The 24229-nt window shown below is 48.1% G+C and overlaps 1 protein-coding gene across 1 annotated transcript; it reads left to right on the top strand.

Moving 5' to 3' along the window:
- Window positions 1-3: 3 nt before the first annotated feature.
- On the top strand, window positions 4-23024 carry CINP (cyclin dependent kinase 2 interacting protein). Its single transcript, XM_060620811.3, has 5 exons — window positions 4-120; window positions 11255-11423; window positions 14053-14182; window positions 20954-21083; window positions 22551-23024. Exons 1-5 carry the CDS (start codon window positions 114-116, stop codon window positions 22751-22753), a joined length of 639 nt encoding a protein of 212 aa, XP_060476794.2. The 5' UTR covers window positions 4-113; the 3' UTR covers window positions 22754-23024.
- The last annotated feature ends 1205 nt before the right edge of the window (window positions 23025-24229 follow it).

Here is a 24229-nt window from a genome sequence, read left to right as displayed (position 1 = left end):
GGAGCCACAAGCGGCAGCACGCCAGCTAGCCGAGCGCGGCGGAAGAGACGTCGGCGCGCTTCCGGCGGGCGTGGGCGGGGCTTCGGGCTCCTTCCCGGGATATCTGCGGACGCATGGCAGGTGCGTGCGACGGGACAGCTCCCCGGGGCAGGGAGGGTGCGAGAGTCACGGCTTGGCCCGCGTCCTGGGCCGGAGGCTGGGAGCTTCCCGGCTTGAATGGGGGTCCCTGCCTTGGCCCAGCCCAGCCCGCTGGCCCCGCGCAGGCTCCGCGGTCGGCCCGGGAGCCCGTCAGTTTTGCTGAGCCTCAGTTTTGTCACGCGTGGAACTACTTGATGTATGCAAAGGAGTGTCGGCTGATCCAGATACCAAATTGTGATTGTCATTATAAACTAGAATTAGCGGAGCACATTGGGTGTCAAGCCTTGCGTGCCCAGCTGCTCCCAAAACCTTCCCCTGAATTCCCCTCAGGATTACCGGTCACAGAGCTTTTTTGCTCATAATAAAAGCTGTCATTCAGCGAGTGCTCACCATGTGCCAAGTCGTGTCCTTAGTGCTTTATGGGGGTCAGCTCATTTGAGCCTTACGGCGATCCCATGTAGTAATGTGAACAGATTGGGAGCTGAGGCCCTGGAGGGATAAGTGAGGCAGCCACTGTGCTTTATCTCACTCTGCTCTGTGCTGTGACTCTGATTACTGGTCTCTTTACCCACTAGCCTGAGTTTCTTGAAGTTAGAACTTTGTCTTAGGTTCCTAAATCTGTGCTGGTGTGGAGCAGAGAATGAATCAGATGTCCTCACCCTCAAAGAGTCCCTACTGGAGAAGAGTAACCCTTAGCAGATTATAGTACAGGTGGTAAAAACTATTTCCCCATTTAACACAGGCTGTTCAGCACCTACTATGTGCCAGGGTTCTGAGAGGGAACAAGACGCAGTCACTATCCAGTGTGCTTACAGTCTAGCAGGGAACATAGACATCACACAAGCAAATATACCACACTAGTGAGTGCCGGTGATAACGAAGAATAGGTTGTTTTCAGACATCTAGTGCAATGACTCCTGGAGGCAACCCAACCTGGGGGATCCAGGAAGATTTCTTTGTGGAAGGAGGGACTTTCTGGAAACCTAAATCAGATCATGTCACTTTCCTACTCCAAGTTTATTGTTTACTTTCCACTGGCTTGGAATACATCTAAACTCTATCTTGGTCTGTAAGGTTCCAGTTGCTTGACTGCCCCCTCACCTACCAGCCCCCCCCACGCCATTCCATTCTAGGTGATGTGGGGTGATCAAGTACAATAGTCAAGAAAGAATCTTGAGATGTTGTATGGTGCAATTGTAAGTTTATGTAAGTAACATGGGGTCAGGACCCCGGGGCGGAAAGGGCTGCACTTTTTGCTGTATGAAGCTGGTAGTTGGTCAAGGGGGAGGAGACATGGAGGGAGTGTTTTGTCCTAAGTGTTTCTTTGAATTTCTACTCATAAAACTGCTTTCACAAGATTTCTCTGGCGTTTCTTATTCAGTTTGATACTGTCGGTGAGATTTACAGGCAGTCATGAGATGCTTTAAGAAGGTAGCAGCCAGCACATGTTGGATCCTTGATGAACTATCCTTGTTGGTTAGCCTTCTGGGCTGAAGGCGAACATTTTTCTGCTTCCATTTCTCATCATAGCCACACTGCTCTTTCTCAATTTTTCAGACTCACCAGGCTCATTCTCACATAGGACCCTTGCTATTGACCTCTCATCATTCAGATCCCAGCCTAAATGACACCTCTTCAAGGGCTCACCCTAACACAAGACCCCATTTTCTTTTCCTTTTTTTTTTTTTAAGTTTATTTATTTATTTTGAGAGAGTGAGAGAGAATAAGCAGGGAAGGGGCAGAGAGAAGGAGAGACAGAATCCCAAGCAGGATCCGTGCCATCAGTGTGGCCGATGTGGGGCTCAGACTCACAAACTGTGAGATCAGGAGCCAAGATCAAGAGGCAGTTGCTTAACTGACTGAGCCACCCAAACACCACCAATTCCCCATTTTCTTTTCCATATGACACTCACCATGGTCTAAATTGATCATGGTCAGCTAGTTGTCTATTATCCACTTCCTGCTTGGAAAGTAAGTTCCATGAAAATAGTCCTGGTAGGTCTCATTCAGTCACTTCATCCCCCATGTTGGCATATTGTTGGTACTCACTAATGTTGGTTAGTCATATAAGTAAAGAATAAAAGAAAAACCAGTATGATATTTAAGTAAGCAGAGGATTGGGGCGTCTGTGTGGCTCAGTCGGTTCAGTGTCCAACTCTTGATCTCAGCGCAGGTCATGATCTCACAGTTCGTGAGATCAAACCCCACATTGGGCTCCACACTGGGCATGGAGCCTGCTTCAGATTCTCTCTCTCCCTCTCTCTCTCTCAAAAAAAAAAAAAAAAAAAAGAAGAAAGAAAGAAAGAAAATTAAATAAGCAGAGCCTTCGGGATACTAAGCCAAGGGTATGGGGACACACACAGACAGGAAAAATATTCTAGGTCAACGTCAGAACTTGTACATAGCTAGCACTGAGGCATAGAGAGCAAGCAGGAAGAAGCTGGAGAAGTGGTAGACAGGACTTGCGTAACAGGCTGTGCTATTGTGGTTTATAATAAGTAAATATTTGGTCTTTGTCCTGTTCTTGGCACAGAGCTAAAACCCTTGGCATCACCGAAAGTGTGAGAGTGATGTCTTTTGTCATGTTAATGCCGTGACTTTTGGAAAGCCCCTAGGTGACTTTTGGTTGGGGGCTGCTTGCCCCAGCCCACCCCTGTGATCTGGTCTTGTGATTAAAAGGTTGGAACTTTCAGGCCCCTCTCTCTCCCCTGCCCACCCCATAGGGAAGAGGGTCAACACCCAATGATTTAATCAGCCATGCCTCTGTAATGAAGCCTCCATAACAGCCCAAAAGGATGGGATTGGGGGCAACTCCAGGTTGGTGAACATGAGTACTGTGCTTGGAGAGCGTGGAAACTTTGCACATACCTTGCCCTATTCATCTCTTCCATCTGGCTATTTCTTTCTTTTTTTCTTTTTTTTAATGTTTATTTACTTTTGAGAGAGAGAGACAGAGCAGGAGTGGAGGGGGAGAGCAGAGTGAGAGGGAGATACAGAATCCCGAAGCAGGCTCCAGGCTCTGAGCTGTCAACACAGAGCCTGATGCCCGAACCCACAAACTGAGTCAAAGTCGGCTACTTAACCAATTGAGCCACCCAGGCGCCCCTCATCTGACTATTTCTGATGGAAGAAAATATAGGTATAAATTTGCCCTTCAACTAAGACCATAAATGTGTCACCTTTAAACAAAGCAAAGAGCAATTTTATTTAAGTTAAAAAAAAAAAAAAGAATTTAGTCAGCCATAGCAAAGGAATTACAGTTTGGGACAGGCCAGCTATGGTGAACTATAGGCAAGTTCAAAGAGACAAAGGGAAGGTCAGCTTTCATTAGGTTTTAAGAGGAAATTGAGGAGAGTTGTTGTAAACCAAAGTTTATAGGACAACAAGAGTTGGCAGTTGTAGTCGTTTCTGCACCGTGGTTTCACTCTTGGCTACAGGCAGTGGTTAGTGCATTATTGCTAGGGCAGGGAGGGATCTTCCTTCCTTTTCTTAAAAGCAGGAGACAAATTTCCTATGTGAAATATGCCCTCCCTTGTTGAGATCATTCTTATCTTCCTTGTTCCTGCTGGTTGTGCAGGCTGCAGCAAGTGGTGCCCCCTCTCCAGGGCTTCCTGACCCCATTTTAAATGAGGTTTCCTGGGGTATCTGGGTGGCTCAGTCAGTAGAGCATATGTCTCTTGATCTAGGGGTCATGGGTTCAAACCCCCACATTGGGTGTAGACCTTACTTTCAAAAAAAGAATCTTATCACTAAATGAGGTTTCCTTTATTTTCACACTTCCCCCTTTTGATCAAGATCTTTGTTCAGTAGCATCACTTATCGAGAATCAGGTTTTCTTAGATGCCTGGATGGTTCCGTCAGTTAAACATCCAACTCCTTTTTTTTTAAATTGTCTTTTATTTTTTTAATTTATTAAAAAAATTTTTTTTAATGTTTATTTATCATTGAGAGACAAAGAGAGAGCATGAGCATGCGAGGGGCAGAGAGAGGGGAAGACACAGAATCTGAAGCAGGTTCCAGGCTCTGAGCTGTCAGCACAGAGCCCGACGCGGGGCTCAAACTCACAAACCGTGAGATCATGACCGAAGCCCAAGTCGGAGGCCTAACTGACTGAGCCACCCAGGTGCCCCTTTAATTTATTTTTTAATATTTATTTTTGAGACAGAAAGAGTGCAAGTGGAGGAGGGGCAGAGAGAGGGAGACACAGAAATCTGAAGCAGGCTTCAGGCTCTGAGCTGTCAGTATAGAGCCTGATGTGGGGCCCGAACCCCCCAACTGTGAGATCATGACCTGAGCCGAAGTCAGGGTACCCAACCAACTGAGCCACTCAGGCACCCCTAAACATCCAATTCTTTTTTTTTTTCTTTTTTTTAATTTTTTTTTTTAACGTTTATTTTTGAGACAGAGAGAGACAGAGCATGAACGGGGGAGGGGCAGAGAGAGAGGGAGACACAGAATCGGAAACAGGCTCCAGGCTCTGAGCCATCCGCCCAGAGCCTGACGCGGGGCTCGAACTCACGGACCGCGAGATCGTGACCTGAGCCGAAGTCGGACGCTCAACCGACTGAGCCACCCAGGCGCCCCAAACATCCAATTCTTGATTTCAGCTCAGGTCATGATCCCAGGGTTGTGGGATCCAGCCCCAAGTAGGGCTCTGTGCTGAGCCTAGAGCCTGCTTAAGATTCTCTCTCTCTTCCTCTGCCCCTACCCTACTCTTGAACACACACTCTCTCTTTCAAAAATAAATAAATAAATTTTAAAAAATAAAAATAAAATAAAATGACTATTGGCAGTGCCTTTGGCCAACGTGGTTAGAGGGCCTGTACAGATTTTGCCAATTACATGTTTATGATGCCAGTTCAACTAGCCCTGTGGATTGAGAGTGGTAAGCATAGTGAAAGTGTTGTAAAACCAGCCGAATAGCACAGACTGGTCGCATCACCCGACCAGTGAAATGAGATCCTTAGTCACTATGAAGTTCAAGGGTGGGTCTCCAGGTAAGGATGATCTTTTCTTATAGAATTTTAGCTGCTGGGGTGCCTGGGTGGCTCAGTCAGTTAAGCATCTGACTTCGGCTCAGGTCATGATCCCATGGCTCATGGGTTCGAGCCCCGCGTCGGGCTCCGTGCTGACATCTCGGAGCCTGGAGCCTGGTTCGGATTCTGTGTCTCCGTCTCTCTCTGCTCCTTTCCCGCCTGTGCTCTCTCTCTAAATAAATAAATATTTTTTTTTAAAAAAGAACTTTAACTGCCGAAGAGGCAGTATGCTGCCTACAAGGAAAAGCCTCAGTCCAGTAAGAAAACATACAACCCGTGGCTAAAACATTTGTATCCTTGAGAAGCGGGGGGGGGGGGGGGGGGGAAGCTGAATAAAATCCACTTGCCAAACCTCAGATGGTCCCTTGGGCGATTAAAATGCCCAGGGGCGGTGTGGACAGGTTGTCCAGCATTGCAATTTGGTGCAGGTGGGACGAGCAGAGCAGGTGCTTTATGGCCTTATTACCTTGCCCATAGTATTGATTTACAGAGGTCATTTTATCAGTGCAGCAATGGCTGCATGCACAGCGGTCGGTAATGGGAATTTTAGAGTCTCTGGCAAGACTGGATTGCTGTTCGGCCCAAAGTCTAGTTTGCACAGGGATGGCAACAGGGGTCCCGGGACTGTCTCCTCACTGGCCTGAGCCAAAAGGGTGGTGATAGCAATGGCTCTGTGGCAAGGGGCAGAGCCTGGTGCCACATGGCCTGTTGGCCGGAATGCCCTGTGGAGTCGATGGTGGTCCCCGTGTTGGGGGTGAGTACCCCAAGGGAATTCCCTTCCTTTTCATATATAAATGGAAAAAAGGGAAGTGGATAATTGGGATGTCCAAGAGCAGGATGTCTATTGGGGTTTCTTTTAAGGTATTAAAAGCTAAGTCATCCTGGGGTGCCTGGGTGGCTCAGTCAGTTAAGCGTCAGACTTCAGCTCAGGTCATGATCTCGCAGTTCGTGAGTTCGAGCCCCACGTTGGGCTCTGTGCTGCCAGCTCAGAGCCTGGAGCCTGCTTCGGATTCTGTGTCTCCGTCTCTCTCTGACCCTTCCCCACTTGCATTCTCTCTCTCTCTCTCTCTCTCTCTCTCTCTCAAAAATAAATAACATTTAAAAAAGCCAAGTCATCCTGACCTTCCCAAATAATGGGGTCAGGGATCCAGTTCTAATAATAGCCAGCCAACCTGAGAAAACCCCATTAACACGCTTAGTTTTAGGTTTTGGGAAGCTCAGAATGCGGTGAAGGCTACCTAAATCCAAATGTGGACCTTGTTTCAACTTCAGGTGCCCTAAATATTGAACCTGGGTTTGAACTAACTGCAATTTTCCCTTTAAGACTGCATGTTCTTTTAAGGCTAAAGGTTTCAACAGGTGGATGCTGTCCTCCTGTGGGGAGGCTTGGGAAAAGGCGGAGGAAGCACGTCCCGTAGATATCGTCACCAGACGGCGCCTCCAGAAAACCTCGTGTCATCTAAGTCAGCTCTCAGGGTTCGTGAAGAACCCTGGGTCGTGACTGTCCTGGTGTCCTGCTGTCCCACCCAGGCGAAGCAGAGAGATTGGCTGGCCTTATCCACAGACATGCTGAAGAAGGTGCTTTGTAAACTGGTCACCGTGAAAAATTTGCTTTCGGTAGGGATAGAGGCTAATAAGAGTGTGGGGATTAGGACAAGAGGGTGGTGAGGGAGGTCAGTGTTATTTATGGCTTGGGGTTCTTGGACAGACCTCCCTCCTCAGCCACTGGGTCTTCTTACAGGTAAAATAGGGGTGTCGCCGGCCCTACTACAGGGGATAATGAGACCCCGAGCCTCCCGATGTTGATGTTCCGTTAGCATCTAAGTGCCCTCAGAGTGTCTTTGTTTACAGCGCATCCGTTAATTCCGGGGAGAGGCTCTGAGGGGTCTGTTGGGATCTTAATGGGAGGCGAGCTGTGGATCCTGCCGGGAGCAGTGGGGGATTTTGCCCATACGGAGGGCGGTGGTTGGTCCAGGAGGATCATACAGTTGGTGTCCTCGGAATCGGCTCCAGTGCGGTCGGCGACTGAGCAAATAAAAGATGTTGAAGGGTCACGGGATTCACCAGCTTGGCTGTTTTGGTTGCCGCTGTCGGATTCTAGAATTACTTCCCCCTTCCGGGAGAAAGAAATCCCAGCGTACTTCTCTACGAAATTTGGGCCCGGTGACTGTACAGAGGCCGAGGAACTAAGGAGACAAGGTGGGCAGCTCTTAGAGGGCCTGGGCAAGAGAGACCAGGTTCAGAGACGGGACCCTTTCGAGGTTTCCTAGAGACCCTCCCCTCCCACTTGAAGGGTGTTAGCACTCCGAGGCAGGGGCTGCTTGCCAGTAGCGGGGTTGAGCACTGAGTGTAGCTCTCGTGTCCGTAAGGGCAGAGAGACCCTCATTCCCAAGGATCTGGAAAGGCTGGTCAGAGGGTGGAAGGCGGCTGGAGCTCTTAAATGTCCAGCGGTCTTTTTCCAATGGCCTGGCTTTTTACAATATCGGTAAAGATCGGGACGCTTTTAGTTTTGCTTAGGGGCCTCCATTTGTCGGAGTTGAAAATTATGGACCACACGGTTCTTCCTTTTCGTTGAATCACCCAGGGTGCAGGCGAGCCGGCTGGCTACTTTAACTGGGCCTGCAGTGGACAAGCTTCCCATTCCGTCCCGGCCCTCTTAACTAGAAAGGGAAGATCCCAGCTCGGCCCATTAATGAACACAGAGTTAAAAACTGCCCAAGTGGATTCAATGTTTAAAGGAAGACCAGAATTTTCTTTAAAAACAATTTGGAGCCAGCTATTATAATCCTCCATAGATAGGTTCATTGGGCTTTTGGATATAAGCCTGAATCTTACCGTATTCGGCAGTTTTGGGGAAAGTCCTAGGAATTAACTCGGAAAGTCATTTAGCAACCGCAGGAGCTCAATCATATAGCAAGGCCAGGGATAGTACCCCATCTGTGCTTCTAGACTCTCTCTGTGTAGCTGGGGCACAGAGGTGCACGAACACCTGCCTCCAGGGCTTGACCGCTCCCTGCGAGGTTCGACCACTCCCTGCCGACAAAATCCAAAGACCCGAGAAAGGAGTGGTGAGGACACAAGACAGGAGTGTATTTCTCGGCAAAGCCAATGCCAGGAAGACAGCAGTCTAATGTCTCAAAGACTGTCTCCCAAGTGCTGAAAATACTTGCAGGTTTATATAAGGAAAGTGTGGGGCAGGGGTCGGTGGGTGTGAGCAGGTGGGCAGTGAAGGTCAGGTCAGTCATTGTCGTGGGGTCAGTCATGAGGGGTCTTGCTGGCTTGGGGCAATCCTCATTGCTTGAGGGGCAAGTTCTGGTTCCCATCGCCGGGTACTTTGTCAGCTGGCTCTTTTGCCTGAGTTAAGAGATAAGCTGGAAAGAATTTAATCATTTAGGAAGTAAAAGACTGAAGTCAGATTGGAGGTAATCCTCATTCATCAGGATTATCCCAATCAGCAGTGTTCATCCAGGGCTCGGACTGGCCCTCAACAAGTGTGTGAAATCGTTGATACGAATCTGAGAAACTGGGTTGATAACTTTGAATAACCGTATTAAATAACTCAGCAAATCTATGAGGATCTGCGAGGATTGTCGGCAAATCTGAGATTCCCAAATCTCACTTTGAGAAAGTCTTTTTTATTTTTTCGTAGAGAGAGAAGAGAGAGAGGGAACACGAGCAGGGGAGAGCAGCAGAGGGGGGGAGAGAGAGAGAGAATCTTAAGCAGGCTCCACGCTCAGCACCGGGCCCAATGTGGGGCTTGATCCCATGACCCTGGGATTGTGACCTGAGCTGAAATCAAGAGTTGGATGCTCAACCAACTGAGCCACCAGGCGCCCAAGAAAGTCTTTGACTATGGGTCGTAATTCAGCTTTTGTCCAGGGAACATGAGAAATTGGGAGTTTAGCATTTGGATCCTCTGAGGGTCTGACTTTCATGGGCAGGTTTTAGTAAGTTTGGGAGAGGAAGAAATGGGGAGAGGTCCAGAGAGAAAGGGAGGAGGTTCAGACAGAGGATTGAATGAGGAAGTGGAGGGTATAAAGGAGGGGGGGCCACGTTGGAGGGAAAGAGGAAGGTGGCTGTTGGCTTTGTGTAAGATGGCCATCGTGTGCTCTGACACTAAGAGGCCTCAGAAGACTTTTGCCTTCTTTCAATTGTTTGTTCCACTTGGTTAATTTGGGATTGGTATTTTATAAAGAGGCGACTTGAGAGTCCTGAATATGTTTATAAGCTTTCAGGTACTCATTAAAACAGCATCCCTCGTAGGCTGCTTAATCTTAGACTGAGAGCTTTCTAATTAGGTTCTGAGAAAAGTTGGGGAGATCAAGAGGTCGCCATCATGGCCGTTGAAGCTTTAACTTCTCATGGGGCGCCTGGGTGGCTCATCTGGTTAAGTGCCTGACTCTTGATCTCAGCTCGGGTCTTGATCTCAGGGTTATGAGCTCAAGCCCCGCATTGGGCCTCATGCTGGGCATGAAGCCTACTTAAAAAAAAAAAATAGTACCCAGCGTGGTGAGCACTGAGTGATGTGTGGAATTGTTCAGTCATTATCTTGTACACCTCCAACTAATACAACACTGTTAATATATTTGAGAATAAATAAGGGGCGCCTGGGTGTCTCAGTCGGTTAAGCATCCGACTTTAGCTCAGGTCCTGATCTCGCAGTTCGTGAGTTTGAGCCCCACGTTGGGCTCTATGCTGACAGCTCAGAGCCTGGAACCTGCTTTGGATTCTGTGTCTCCCTCTCTCTTTGCCCCTCCCCTGCTCATGCTCTCTCTCTCAAAAATTAAACACTAAAAAAAATTAAATTAAATTAAATTAAATTAATGAATAAGCACACGAAGAGGGAAGAGCTTTAAACATAAGATCAGCTGGGGTCCCACAGGGAGGACCCTTCTGAGAGAATGTAGAGAATCAAGATCCCATTACTCAAAATCTGAGGTTTGGAAAATGAGCGAGTACTTTAAACAGATCCCGAATTAAGTGGAACGCTCCACCAAAGGGAGGGACTCAAAATCTGAGAGACTCTGAAGGGGTTAGCACAAGGGCGCCCTGCAGATGCCTCCCTGCAGCCTGAGGGTGATCATCCCCTGGGGTCATCTCCTTTGGCCCCCAGTGCAACCACAAAGCAATGTTAACTTTAAACAGAGCAAAGAATCACTTTTTGTTTAAAAAAAAAAAAAAAAGAGAAAGGAAAGGAATTGCAATTCAGGACAAGCAAGCTATGGTGAATAGAGGGCAAGTCGGAAGACACACAGGGAAGATCAGGTTGCTTTTTTTTTTTAAATTTTTTTGAATCATTAAAAAATTTTTTTTTAATGTTTATTTTTGAGAGAGACGGAGCATGAGTTGGGGAGGAGCAGAAAGAGAGGGAAACCCAGAATTCGAAGCAGGATCCAGGCTCCAAGCTGTCAGCACAGAGCCGGACGCGGGGCTCGAACCCACGAGCTGTGAGATCATGACCTGAGTGGAAGTCTCTTGCTTAACCAACTGAGCCACCCAGGCGCCCCTTAATTTTTTTTTTGATGTTTATTTTTGAGAGAGAGAGAGAGAGACAGAGCATGAGGAGGGGAGGGGCAGAGAGAGAGGGAGACACAGAATCTGAAGCAGGCTCCAGTCTCCGAGCTGTCAGCACAGACCCCACACAGGACTCAAACCCTCAGGCCATGAGATCATGACCTGAGCCACAGTCGGATGCTTACCCGCCTGAGCCCCCCAGGCGCCCCGGAAAGGTCAGCTTTAATTAGGTTTTAGGGGGAAGTGGGGGAGTGTGGAACACAAGTTCCTTGGAGAAAAACACGTGTTTGAGGTTCTCATCGGCTGCAAGTGGTGTGGTTGGTGCACTGTTGCTGGAACGGGGAGGGATCTTTCTCTCGAAAGCAGGTAATGAGATTCCTATGCGGAAAATACCCTCCCTCGTCATAATAATTCTTACCTTCCTTCTTCCTGCTGGCTGGCCTGCAGCTAGTCATGTACGCACGACAGCTCGCCTTTCAGGGCCTCCCGACCCCGTTTTAAATGAGGTTCATTTTATTTCTTTTCACAAATTTCATGATAATTATGTTCCTTTTACTCCCCATCAGGAAATGCTCTTGGAAGTATAACACCCAGAAAACCTGTCTTATCTGTCAGTGCAAGAAAAATTAAGGACAATGCAGCTGATTGGCATAACTTGATCCTGAAATGGGAAAACCTCAGTGACACAGGTTTTGCTACTGCAAATAATATTGCCAACCTGAAAATCAGTTTATGGTAAGTGCATCCAGAGCTCCTCATGCTCTAAGTGCTTCACCCTGAGACTCTTTTTTTTTTTTTATGTCTATTTTATTTTGAGAGACAGTGTATGCACGCACAAGTTGGGGGAGGAGCAGGGGGAGAGAGAGAGAGAGAGAGAGAGAGAGAGAGAGAATCCCAAGCAGGCTCTGCACTGTCAGCACAGAGCCTGACATGGGACTCGTTCCGACAAACTATGAGATCGTCACCTGAGCCGAAATCAAGAGTTGGATGCTTAGTCAACTGAGCCACTGAGGCGCCTCCCACACTAGGAGTCTTTTTTTTTTTTTTTTTTTTTTTTTTTTTTTAATGTTTGTTTATTTTTGAGAGACAGAGCATGAACCGGAAAGGGGCAGAGAGAGAGGGAGACACAGAATCAGAAGCAGGCTTCAGGCTCCGAGCTGTCAGCACAGAGCCTGACGAGGGGCTCAGACCCATGAACCATGAGATCATGATGTGAGCTGAAGTCGATGCTCAACCGACTGAGCCCCCCAGGCGGCCCCCCAGGAGTCTCTTAGGGTTGCAAATATAGTCTTTATCAACATGCATAAATAAATTATTTTAAGAAAAAGAGCAAGGAGCAAAATGACATATGCATGCATAAACTGTATATGTCCATTTTAAGTACAAAATTATGCTACATATTATTCATGGTTATGTCCGTATATAAAATTATAAAAACGGATTGGAAGGACACAGGCCCAGTCATGAAGCTCACACCTTCTAACATGAATGAGCGTTGGGTGGGAGATCAGTAGAACTTTGACTTCATAACAATGCACTTTGTTTCTGTGATGTTGTGATTTATAGTAAGACATATCTGTTCGGTCTCTGTCCCTGTTCCTGGCACGTGGCTCCTAAAACCCTGCTGATTCCCTAACAGGTGAGAGCTTTTGTCCTCCAGAATGATCCAGGTGAAAGGAATGTCCTGTTATTCCTAACGTGTTCTTCCCAAACCCCCTGAGTTAATGTTAGGGAGGTGACTTCCGGAAAGCCCCCTGGGAACCAACCAGGGGATTAGAGGGCATGACTTTCCAGCTCCACTCAGGGAGGGGAGAGGGACTGGAGTTTAAATCAGTTGCCAACGGCCAATGATTTAATCAATCGTGCCCACGTAACGAAGCTTCCATAAAACCCCAAAAGGACAGAGGTTTGGAGAGCTTCTGGTTTGGTGAATAGTAACACTTCCGCGTGCCAGAAGGGTGGTACCCAGGCTCCGCGGGGACCGAAGCCTTGTGCTCAGGACCCTTCTGGACCTCACCCCGTAAACCTCTTCATCGGGCTGTTCCTTCATATCCTTCGATATCCTTTGTAATAACCCAGCAACCTAGTAAATAAACCGTTTTCCTGAGTTCTGTGAGCCGCTCCAGCAAATCCTAAAGATCCAAGGGGGCGGGTCATGGGAACCTCTTACTTATAGCCCATTGGTCAGAAGCACAAGTAGCAACAAGGACTTGTAGTTGGTGTCTGAAGTCGACCAGGGACAGTCTTGTGGGGCCGAGCGTTGACCTGTGGGGGTTGGAGGCTGTCTCCAGGTAGATAGTGTCTAAATGGAGTTAAATTGTGGGGATCCCCGCTGGTGTGGAGCACCCCACTCCCCACCTTTGGTGACCATGTGTCAGAAGTCAGCTGGAGGATGGGGAGTAGAGGAGACACAGGAGTGTATTTTTCCTTAGCAGTTTTTTTCTTTTCTTTTTCATAAGTTTATTATTTTGAGAAAGAGTTGGGGTGGGGCAGAGAGAGAGAGGGAGAGAGAGAATCCCGAGCAGGCTCCACGCCGTCAGCATGGAGCCCGCCGTGGGGCTCGAACCCGCAAACTATGAGATCATGACCTGAGCCGAAATCAAAAGTTGGACACCTAACTGACGGAGCCACCCAGGCGCCCCCTTAGCAATTCCGTTAAAAAAGACAGGAGTCATGAAAAAAAAACGCTGGCAGTTACCACTTCTGACTGGGAGATTAGTTTCATTATTCTCTCCTACATGTATATTTTTTATTTCTCAGAGTTAGGATTCTCTGTTCCTCTGTCATCATCCACAGACCAGAGCGGAGAGTCTCTGGGCCCGGCCTGTCCCTCTGGCTCTCGCCAGTCCCCGGCGCACGTCATGCGCCCTGGCCCTCCGCTGCCTTCCCCCCTCTTCCTGCCGAGGCCCACTCAGCAAGAACCAGTGGTTCACCTTCCTGCATAAGGCGCTCTCTGATATCGTCTCTTCTAGTTTTATGTTTAGTTTTTTCCTGGAAGTGTGGTGACCCCACGAGCTAATTTCATGCCCCATAGGCCACAGTATTCAGTTTACCAAACGATCTCCAGACAGCGAACTCTGGGAAAATGGTCATGTCTCTTTTGTCCGTGTACATCGAGCACGGACTCCCCTAGGCCGAGCGTACCACGGGGCTGCATTCAGCCGACTTACTCCAGTGCAAAACTGGCGGACGTGTTCCTCGTGGACAACAGTGATAAGTAAACATATGTCACAATGACACGAAATAACACCTGTACCAAATGCCTGACACAGTTGCGTGGATATAGCACTTTTTGGGTTTGCCGTAATGAGATGAGGTGCCTTTCAGAGAGTACCGTGTTCCCCCTCTTTTCCATCTTGTCCAGGAGTGAGGACAAGACAGAGTTACAGAGCAGCAGCCCGGCTCGCGGGGAAAATGCGGGAAGGACGCTTCCGGAATATAGCAAGGAGCTAGAGATGCTGTGTGAGGAGCTGCAGACCACCTTCAACGCTTTGGTGAGATCCAGAACCCCTGACCACCTGTGCTCACAGTCCCCGAATCCCAGGGGTGTCTCTCGGAAGGTGTGGACGCTGTGGGAGATGCTCTCCTCTAGACACTTGCTTTTTCCTCCTCAGCCTTCTCCATTGGTGTCTTCTTCTTCCTGCCCCCTAAATCTCGACGCTCCCCAAGATGCTGTCCTAGACCTTCATTCTTTCAGCCCTGTGTGATGTCCTCTGGCTCCTTTGCCTGAGTTAGGAGATAAACTGGAAAGAAGAACATAATTGTTCAGAAAGTATAGACTGGGGTCAGAATGGAGGTAGTTGAAGTCTGTCAGCATGGCCGTGTGCCAATAAAACTTTATTTATGGACACTGAAACTTTAATATATCCTTTTCATGTATCATAGAATATTCTTTTTACATCTTATTTCAACCGTTTAAAACTATAAAACCCATTCTTAGCTCTTGGACCATACGAAAGTAGGGTGTGGGCTGGATTTGGCCCGTGAGCCCTAGTTTAACACATGAGAAATGCTCTTTAATGTCTGTTTAATGAATTAATGACTGAGTTCCCGTGCCCACCGTACCTGCCCCCAAATGTACACAGCTCCCATCTCCATACTGGAACTGGAGTAACTAGAACTTACCTATGAACATAGAAAATCGTTATGTCTGAACCTTATTTGATGGAGGTGTTTCTGATATGTAACATGATTCCTTGCCTGTTAAACAGGAATATGTGGGATATAATTGTCTTTCCTTGAGATACCGCTTGTTCAGATTTAGGGTTCCAGCTCTTATAAAGCTATCCGTTTAGAAGAATTTCTCAGGAAAGAAACACTACCCTCTCAAATATCAAATCAATCGCAAGATGCGTTATGGTTTCAGAAGCAGTGAAATGAGAAAATAATGGTAAGTTGAGGACACTTTGGTAAGGTGGTCTTTTCTTTGTGATTGAAATCAGTACTGTCTTTGGGATATTTAGGATGCTTATGGGGCTACATAGCAAACAGTCTCCTAAAGGATTCGGTTTTTGTAACTGTCCTGTTTGCCTTCTCTTCGCCCTGGGGGGGTGCTGTGGTGAGAAGCAGATAACCAGACAGGCGTCAGCGACTTGGCGTTGACCCCCCGCTCACAGGAAGGCGGGAGGATAAGGGCTGTGGGCTCTGTGAGATCTGCTTTCTTCACCGTATCCGCTCTGTGTCTCTGGCAGACGAGGTCTCGACGCAGCTCCGGGGCCAGTGGGGAATTAACACAGGCAGAATGAGCCATCGAAACCTAAAAGTAGTAAGTTATGCAAAACTGCCCACTTATTTTGTTTGTTTTTTCCCAAATTAACCCATTTGATCATGGCAAATATTTTTGCTGGAACAAAAAAGCAGGCGCACATATTGTCCCTGAAAGAGAAGGAACCGGGTGGCTGAGTTCTGGTGTTGAAATCATTTCAACAGCCAACGAGCTAGACGTGTAATGCTTGGTTAGGTGCACTTCAGCCCGATGGCCTCGTGGTCTGTCGTTTCGATGCACCCCCACCTCGCTCCATAGCCTCCTCGTCCCTCATTCCCTTCTGGTATCAAGATGTCACAGGATCTCAAAGCTATGTTAGAATGAGAAACACTTCCAACACTTACTAATGTGATTTTTATAAAGTGTAAAATAATCTGAAAGGATTTTGTTTTTAAATGCCACTTGGGTCTTGTTAGCGCACATTCTCATTTAGAACTGTATCCAGAGGCACATTAGGAAAAAGTTTGGGAAGGGGAGGGTGTGATTGCTTTTGTTTATCTGTCCTTGGTATTCCCCATTCTTCTTCTTTTTTTTTTTTTTATGTTAATTTTTATTTTTGAGAGACAGAGCGTGAGCGGGGGAGGGGCAGGGAGAGAGGGAGACACAGAATCCGAAGCAGGCTCCAGGCTCTGAGCTGTCAGCACAGAGCCCGACGCGGGGCTCGAACTCGGAACCACAAGATCATGACCTGAGCCAAAGTCGGCTGCTCAACCGACTGAGCCACCCAGGCACGCTTGGTTCTCTGCATTCTTAAGGGGCAGGCTGGTGCCCCGGGACCCCTTCTTCATCCCCACTCACCTGCACTGAGGAGACACTGGGAAGACATTAGCAGGGAGAGTTAAGGTCCAGAAAACCCAGCCAGCAGGCTCGATGGACGGAGCAGCAGCAGATGTGACGTGGAGAGCCTTGCCCTTGGTCCCCGGGACCTGCGGCACAGGTCCGCGTGAAAGTAGCCGCTGGGTTATAGGTGAGCGCGTGCGCGTGGTCAGCCAAGTTCCCAAGATCTTCAGATGAAGGCTGGGCTGTGTCTGTGACAGCCAGGAAAATGATGGGCCCACCCATCCACGTGGACCGAGAGACCATGGATGCGTGTTCAGAGCGTCCTGATGGGGATCTGAGCGGCGCGGGCCTTGTCAGACAGGGGTCATTGGAGGAATTGGAGTTTTCACCCACAAAAGGAGGAACCCGTAGACTAAACAGCTGCCATGAAAGCCAGAAGCCACCCCAAGGGAAGGAAGCCGTACGCTGGTTTCCTGAGGCCTCTAAGGGGACCGGGGAGACCCCCCTGGGGTTGGCAGAAGCTTTGGCTCCCACCAGAGAACAATATGGCGAGTCCTGTCCAGGGCTGGGGGTGCTGTGTCCCATCACTGGAAATGAGCCCCTAAAAGGCTGTGTGATTACAAAGGCCATGGAGGAATTAACCCCTGGGTGGAACTAGATCCGCGTACACACGTTTTCTCCATTCTTATGTCCACCTCACAGTTTGTATTAATCCCATGCTCTTTGTTACTTAACATTTGCTTATAATACAATCAAAATCATGTTAAAAAAACATTAGCTGAATATGGCTTCCCCATCAAAGTCTTTGAGCCTGGGGCTTACCTTCTTTTTCCTAAAAAAGGAAGGATTATTTCCATAGAAGGCAAGTGTGAGTGACGGGGAGGGTCACACTGGCCCAAGCCAGTCACCAGAACAGGAAGACAGGCCTCGTAGTGCAGGGTCATGAATGCCACAGCTGGGCGAGTGGCCTTGGGAAGAGGTAGGCCCCTGGTCTCTATGGTCTCCCCAAGCCACAGTGTCCTGAGAGAGTGAATTTATTCCATATGTTTTTTATTAACACTTTATCTTTTAGGACAGTTTCAGATTTACAGACAGGTTGAGCAGATAGTAGGGAGAGTTCCCGTAAATGATCCCCTGCCTGCACCCTGTTTCATACATTACTGTCCTGCGTTTCACAAATTTCATTTGTATGCTACCTACGTTATAATCCACGAGCCAGGATTGAACGTTGTTAGTCAATGAAGGCTGTAGTCTGTTCACATTTCTTTTGTTTTTTCCCTAACGTTCTCTTTCCACCCTGGGAGCCCTTCCCGGACGCCACAGTAAATGGAGTCATCATGTCTCTTTAGACTCCTCTTGGCTGTGACGGTCTCACAGACTTCCCTGTTTTTTATTATTTTTTTAAGTTTATTTATTTTGAGAGAGAGAGAGAGAGCACAAGCCGGGGGAAGGGCAGAGAGAGAGGGAAAGAGAGAGAATCCCAAGCAGGCTCTGCACCGTCAGCCCAGAACCCGATGCAGGGCCCAAACTCACGAATTGTAAGATCGTGACCTGAGCTGAGATCAAGAGTGAGATGCTCAACGGATTGAGCCAGCCAGGCTCCCCTTCCCTTGTTTTTTATAACATTGACAGTTTTGAGGAGTACTGGTCAGGTGTGTTACAGCTGGACTTCAGTTAGAATCCGTCTGATGTCTTTCTCACGGTTTGATTGGGGTTGTGGGTTCTTTGGAAGAAACCGCAGAGATGAGGTCCTGTTCTCATCGCATCCTGTCAAGGGCATGGACTGTGACCATGACACAGCACGATGGGCGTTGACCTTGATCAGCTGTCTGGGGTGTGGTCAGGTTTCTCCTCTGTAAAACTAAGTCCTCCCTCCCCTCCCCCCGCCCTCCACAATGTCCTCTCTAGAAGGAAGTCACTGCAGCCCACGCTCGAGGAATGAGAAGTTCTGCCTCACCTCCTCAAGGGTGGAGCATGTGCATGGATTATGTGGGCATTGGAGAGTTGTCTGTTGTCCCCCACCTGCTAATTACTGGATCACTTGTTTCTGGCACTGTGGACTCGTGTTCATTTGCTTTCCACTTGGGGCTGTAGCACGGAAGCACCGCTTTCCTTTGTGCCTTGAGTTGTTCCTGCTTTGGCCACCAGGGGTTCAGTTGGCTCCTGTGTCCCTTTGACATGCTTCCATCGTTGTGAGTTTTCGGTTTTGGTCTTTTTGAACACTTCCTTACTCTCCAGCCTTCCAGGAGGTTCTGGGCCCATCTCATGTATTTCCTGCCTCAGTCCCAGGATCAGCCATTTCTCCAAGGAGCCCTGGTGCCTCCTACTGGAGGAACCAAGACCGGGGCGCTGGCGTCAGGCACTGAAATTCTCTGCTCCAGTGAATTTATTCTAGTTTGAAGTGGTTTGGAAATAAGTTCTCATTCTGTGTCCAAAAGCAAAAAGTTGGCGTCATAAGGGTGATAATGTTATTTTTCCTGTTCTCCTCCAGCTTTTTAGAATGCTTTCCCAGACTCGGCTTTTAAGTGTCTTTAAGGAATCTGACCTCGGTGGGAGACTTTGAGGCACCCCTTGCCCTAAGCTGGATGAACATTCTGGAGTTTGGTCTGTGGGAGGAGGTGGACTGAGGTGGAGCTGGGGGGGGGGGGTGGGCCGCCACTCATGCCCTGGAGGCTCAGGGCTGCCCACTGCACATCTCCCTTGACTCTGTCAATGACCAAGCTGAGCGTGGGCACCGCCGACCTAGCATCAGACCCCCAGGATTGTCCGCTCTCCTGATCATGTATAAGCTTTTCTTTGAATTGGGTGGCAACAGGGAGCTGCTGAAGGACACAGAGACCACGGGATGGCATGTCAGGAGACGGGGGGGCGTGGCTTGAGGTGCTGGCTTTGACCTTCTCCAGTTCAGCAACCCTGAGAATTGTCCCTTCTGTAATGCAGAAGTGCTGAGTCCTACCTCTTGGGGTTGGGCCAGGTGAAATATCGAACCTCAAAAGATTGGGGAAAGGAGTGCAGTCCTTTAAAAACTAACGGTAGCAGAGCTCGGTGCACATCACTTCGGGTGTGACTGGAGGGCAGCTGAAGGGCCAGTGCAAGGAATTACGATTTTGATGATTTATGTATCTGTTCGTATTTACGCACGTACATAAAGATAAGTGTACGTAGGAATTAGAAATGTGGTCTTAAATCTGAAGTCTTAGTTACTTCGCCCCTTTACCTAACAGACCCTTCTATAGCCCCAACTAGGTGCTTCACACACACTAACTTAGTCCTCCTAACCGCCACGTGAAAGCAGGCACTTCGTCAGAGCGCTCTGTGCTGGCTCAGCTGAGCAGTGGTGACGGGCCCGTGTCCTCGGCCACTGCCCTGCACATGACGCGGTGAGGGAGCTGCCCGCAGAGCCCCTCCACCCCACCCCGAGGCACCATCAATGTCAAGTCCTCCCCATTTCCTTCCTGTGTGAAGCGTGCAGCGCTGTGATGATGATTTTATAAGCAAGGAAACAGCCTCGAGCTTTCAGTATACTCAAAGGCAGTTAATAAAAGTCAGAAATATGGGAATGCAAGCTCTTGCAGCCACTCTGGAAAACAGTATGGAGGTTCCTCAAAAAACTAAAAATAGAACTGCCCTACGACCCAGCAATGGCACCACTAGGCATTTATCCACGGGATATGGGTGTGCTGTTTCGAAGGGACACACGCACCCCCATGTTTATAGCAGCCCTATCGACAATAGCCAAAGTATGGAAAGAGCCCAAATGTCCATCGACGGATGAATGGATAAAAAAGATGTGGTGTGTGTGTGTGTGTGTGTGTGTGTGTGTGTGTGTATATATATATATATATATATATATACATACACAGTGGAGTATTACTCGGCAATCAAAAAGAATGAAATCTTGCCATTTGCAACTATGTGGATGGAACTAGAGGGTATGATGCTAAGCGAAATTAATCAGAGAAAGACAAATATCATATGAGTTCACTCATATGAGGACTTTAAGACACAAAACAGATGAACATAAGGGAAGGGAAGCAAAAATAATATAAAAACAGGGAGGGGGACAAAACAGAAGAGACTCATAAATATGGAGAACAAACTGAGGGTTACAGGAGGGGTTTTGGGAGAGGTTGTGGGAGGGGGGATGGGCTAAATGGGTCAGGGGCACTAAGGAATCTACTTCTGAAATCGTTGCACTAGATGCTAATTAATTGGGATGTAAATTTTTAAAAATAAAAAATAAAATTTTAAAAAAATCACAAAAGTGACCTTAAAAAAATAAATTTCAAAATGACCCCTAAAAAAAATTAACTGATTAATTAAATAAAATAAATAAATAAAAGTCAGAAATAAACTCATTTACTGCCTTTTGTCCTCTCAGCCCATAAAGGCAGAGCCTGACTTGAGATTCCTCCAGGTCTTTGGTGCAAAAACATTCGTGCCTTCAGAAATCTCGGTGAAGTGGGACACAGCAAGCTGTCTCTTTCCGGCACCAGAAACCCAGGGTTTATTTTGAAGTCATCCAACTGAATGAAATCGTAGCAACTGTCTACCTCCATATCTCTCCCTGGAAATTTGCTGCACGTGGAGTTTCCAGTGTTGAGTTATTGGACTTTGGGTCTCACCAGACTTATACTTCTTAGCTTGGAAATCTTATGGAATCGGAGACTAGAGCAGATTTCAAATAATGTTCTCATATTCCCAATTAATATCTTTTCAGGCCAAAATACAGACGAAAATGGAAAAGCTGTCTTCAACTACCAAGGGAATTTGTGAACTAGAAAACTACCATTATGGACACGAGAGGCAGCGCCCCCCACTGTTTCACACGTGGCCCACAGCCCAGTTTTGTAAGTAGTTCTTTCTGAGTTGATTCTCAGGAGTAGAAATTAGGAGAGTATCTGTGTTATTTATTTTTTTAACATTTATTTTTGAGAGACACAGAGTGTGAGCGGGGGAACGGGCAGAGAGGGGGAGACACAGAATCCGAAGCAGGATCCAGGCTCCGAGCTGTCAGCACAGAACCCGACGTGAGGCTAGAACTCGGGACTGGCGAGATCATGACCTCGGCCGAAGTCAGACGCCCAACCAACTGAGCCACCCAGGCACCCTGAGAGTATCTGTGTTATTTCAATCTGGTACTTGAAGAAGCTGACAGGCTTTGAAATTCAATTCGAGAGTATCCATTGGAAGGGAAGGAGGTTGGGGGCATCTTAAAATGGGCTTCTTGGCTCTAATAATCAGCAAAGAATGTTAAACATAATTAGAGACACATGAAGCCAGTTACCCTTATTAGCCCCTTAAAGCCAATGGGTCGAGGCACTCAGCTGGCTCAGTCAGAGCATGAGACACTTTGATCTTGGAGTCGTGAGATCAAGCTCCATGTTGGGCATAGAGATTACTTAATAAAAAAAATAACCTCAACAACAACAACAACAACAACAACAAAATGGGTAGAATCAATTCCACCTCCTCTGCAGGGGCAGAATTTTCTTCCTTTTGAAGAAAGAAAGAGCTTTTTGGGTTTTGTTTTAAGTTAAAACGTAAGTTGAGGGGCACCTGGGTAGCTCAGTTAATTGAACGTCCAACTGTTGATTTCAGCTCAGGTCATGATCTCATGCTTTGACACATTGAGCCCCGTGTCAGACTCTGTGCAGGCAGCATGGAGCCTGCTTAGGATTCTCTCTCCCTCCCTCCCTCCCTTCCTCACTGCCCCTCCTATGCTTGTGCGTGCTCCCTCTCTCTCTCTCTCTCTCTCTCAAAAATGAATAAACTTAAAATAAAATAAAAGATAAATTGAGGTCAGTTCAGCCAGCCCCATGGAAGAAAAGTAGTGGGAGCATGGAATCCATTACTTAAAAACGTTCCATGAGATCACGATTACCTTTAGCTTTGTTAGTTCAAAACAAGGGCCTAGCCATGTGATGCCGATCTGAGACCTCACTTTCAAATGAGGAAGAAAAGGGTAAAACCATTGACCTGTGATGTGTTACTGGAATATTACCAGTTTGAGGTGAACCTCCTGTTCATAATCCTCGCAGGAAGTGAAGAGTTGAGCAGAAAAGGTTATACTTGTTAATTTCATGAACCTTCTCGTGCTATCTGATCCTGCTAGTCTGCCCGAGCCAGAGTGATAAATACCCACAGGTTCCTTCTTTATCTCGGGGCTCCTGCTGAGGCTGGCGTTCCAGGAGGAGCTTTCCAGAGCAGTGCCTCCCCCACCCCCACCCCCACCCCCACCCCCACCCCCACCCCCACCCCGGGCAGGAGCACTGCCGCGCGTTTCTGCTTCTAAAGGAGACAGACGTTGGTTTCAGATGAGGTTTCCCGCAAGCTGTCCGACATGTACCGGAAGGAGCTCCTCCTGAAACGCACCATCACCGAAGAGCTTGCGCACGCCGCGGACCGCGACCTCACCCTGAGCTACTTGTCTATGTGGCTGCACCAGCCCTACGTGGAGACCGACAGCAGGCTGCTTCTGGAAAGCATGCTGCTCGAGACGGGGCACCGAGCGCTGTGACCTGCCAACACGGCCCGGCCCGAGCCTCCGGGCTCCGGGCCCCTGGCCGCTTCTGTGGCCGCCACGGCGGACGGTCTTTCACGGGAGGCCCCGTGCTGCGCCCCGGGAGCGTGCCCTGTGCGGTGCTGTGGCCGCCCGGCGACCTCAGGGTCTCCAGGTTGGACCATCTCTGCGGCTCCCGGTGGCCTCTCCAGACACGCTCAACGCGTGCCTACTGTGAATCTGGCACCCGAGAGGATTCTCCAGGAAATAAAGGAGTTCCTCAACAAGACGATTGAGTGATCTTGTTTTTGTAACTTAGGTGTATTTCATATACCATTTAGATAGAAAACCCCTGGTTTACTATTCTTACTTGGTACCTCTCTGGGTTACTTAAATTTTTATGACGCTGCATTCATTTTGTAATTACAACCAATGTTTAGAACATCATAGAGGTGGGGCGCCTGGGTGGCTCAGTCGGTTAAACGTCTGACTTCGGCTCAGGTCATGATCTAGCGGTCTGCGAGTTCGAGCCCCACATCAGGCTCTATGCTGACAGCTCAGAGCCTGGAGCCCGCTTCTAGTTCTGCGTCTCCTTCTGGCCCTGACCCTCCCCTACTCACACTCTGTCTCTGTCTCTGTCTCTGTCTCTCTCTCAAAAATAAACATTTAAAAAGCCAGTTTTAGAATACCATAGAATTAACTGAGTAGAGACGGCATCAGCAAAACTACCTACAAAAAAAGTTGCCTGAAAAATAAAACAAAACGCATTGCCTGTGTTTGCATACTGAGGATGTGACAGGCCACTCGGTTCCTCGGGCACAAGTTCTAGAGTCTGACAACGTTACAACAGTTGCGACCAAATACGGGGGGCTCCATCCTACCATCTGCTTCCCAGAAACAAATGGAAGAAGCTTCACGCTACGGCGTGGATGTGACACATGATCTGGGGTGTATCCTCATCCGACTGATGCCCCCACGCCCCAGAAACAAGTGCTTCCCAGGGACAGAGAAAATACTGGGGACAGGGACTTAGTTTGGGAGAAAGTGGGGCTACCTGGCTGTGCAGACTGACACAGAAAGAGTGTTGAAAGGCAACGTTTCTGGGGTGCCCCGGGGGGCTCAGTCGGCTAAGCCTCTGACTTGGCTTCAGGTCATGATCTCGTGTTTCGTGGGTTCGAGCCCTGCATCGGGCTCCCCCTCGTCGGGCTCTGTGCTGACACCTCGGAGCCTGGAGCCTCCTTCAGATTCTGTGTCTCCCTCTCTCTCTGCCCCTCCCCCACTCGCTCTCTCAAAATAAATAAACTTTTATTTTTTTTTTTTATTTTTTTTTTTTTATTTTTTTTATTTTTGGGACAGAGAGAGACAGAGCATGAACGGGGGAGGGGCAGAGAGAGAGGGAGACACAGAATCGGAAACAGGCTCCAGGCTCTTAAATAAACTTTTAAAAATAAATAAGTAAAAAATAAGAAATAGCAAAAAAAAAAAAAAAGAAAG

The sequence above is a fragment of the Panthera onca genome, chromosome B3, assembly GCF_046562875.1.
Source record: "Panthera onca isolate mPanOnc1 chromosome B3, mPanOnc1 haplotype 2, whole genome shotgun sequence".
Classification (NCBI taxonomy): Eukaryota; Metazoa; Chordata; class Mammalia; order Carnivora; family Felidae; genus Panthera; species Panthera onca.
Note: the sequence above shows the minus strand (reverse complement) of the source record. Positions and strands in the feature narration are given on the sequence as shown.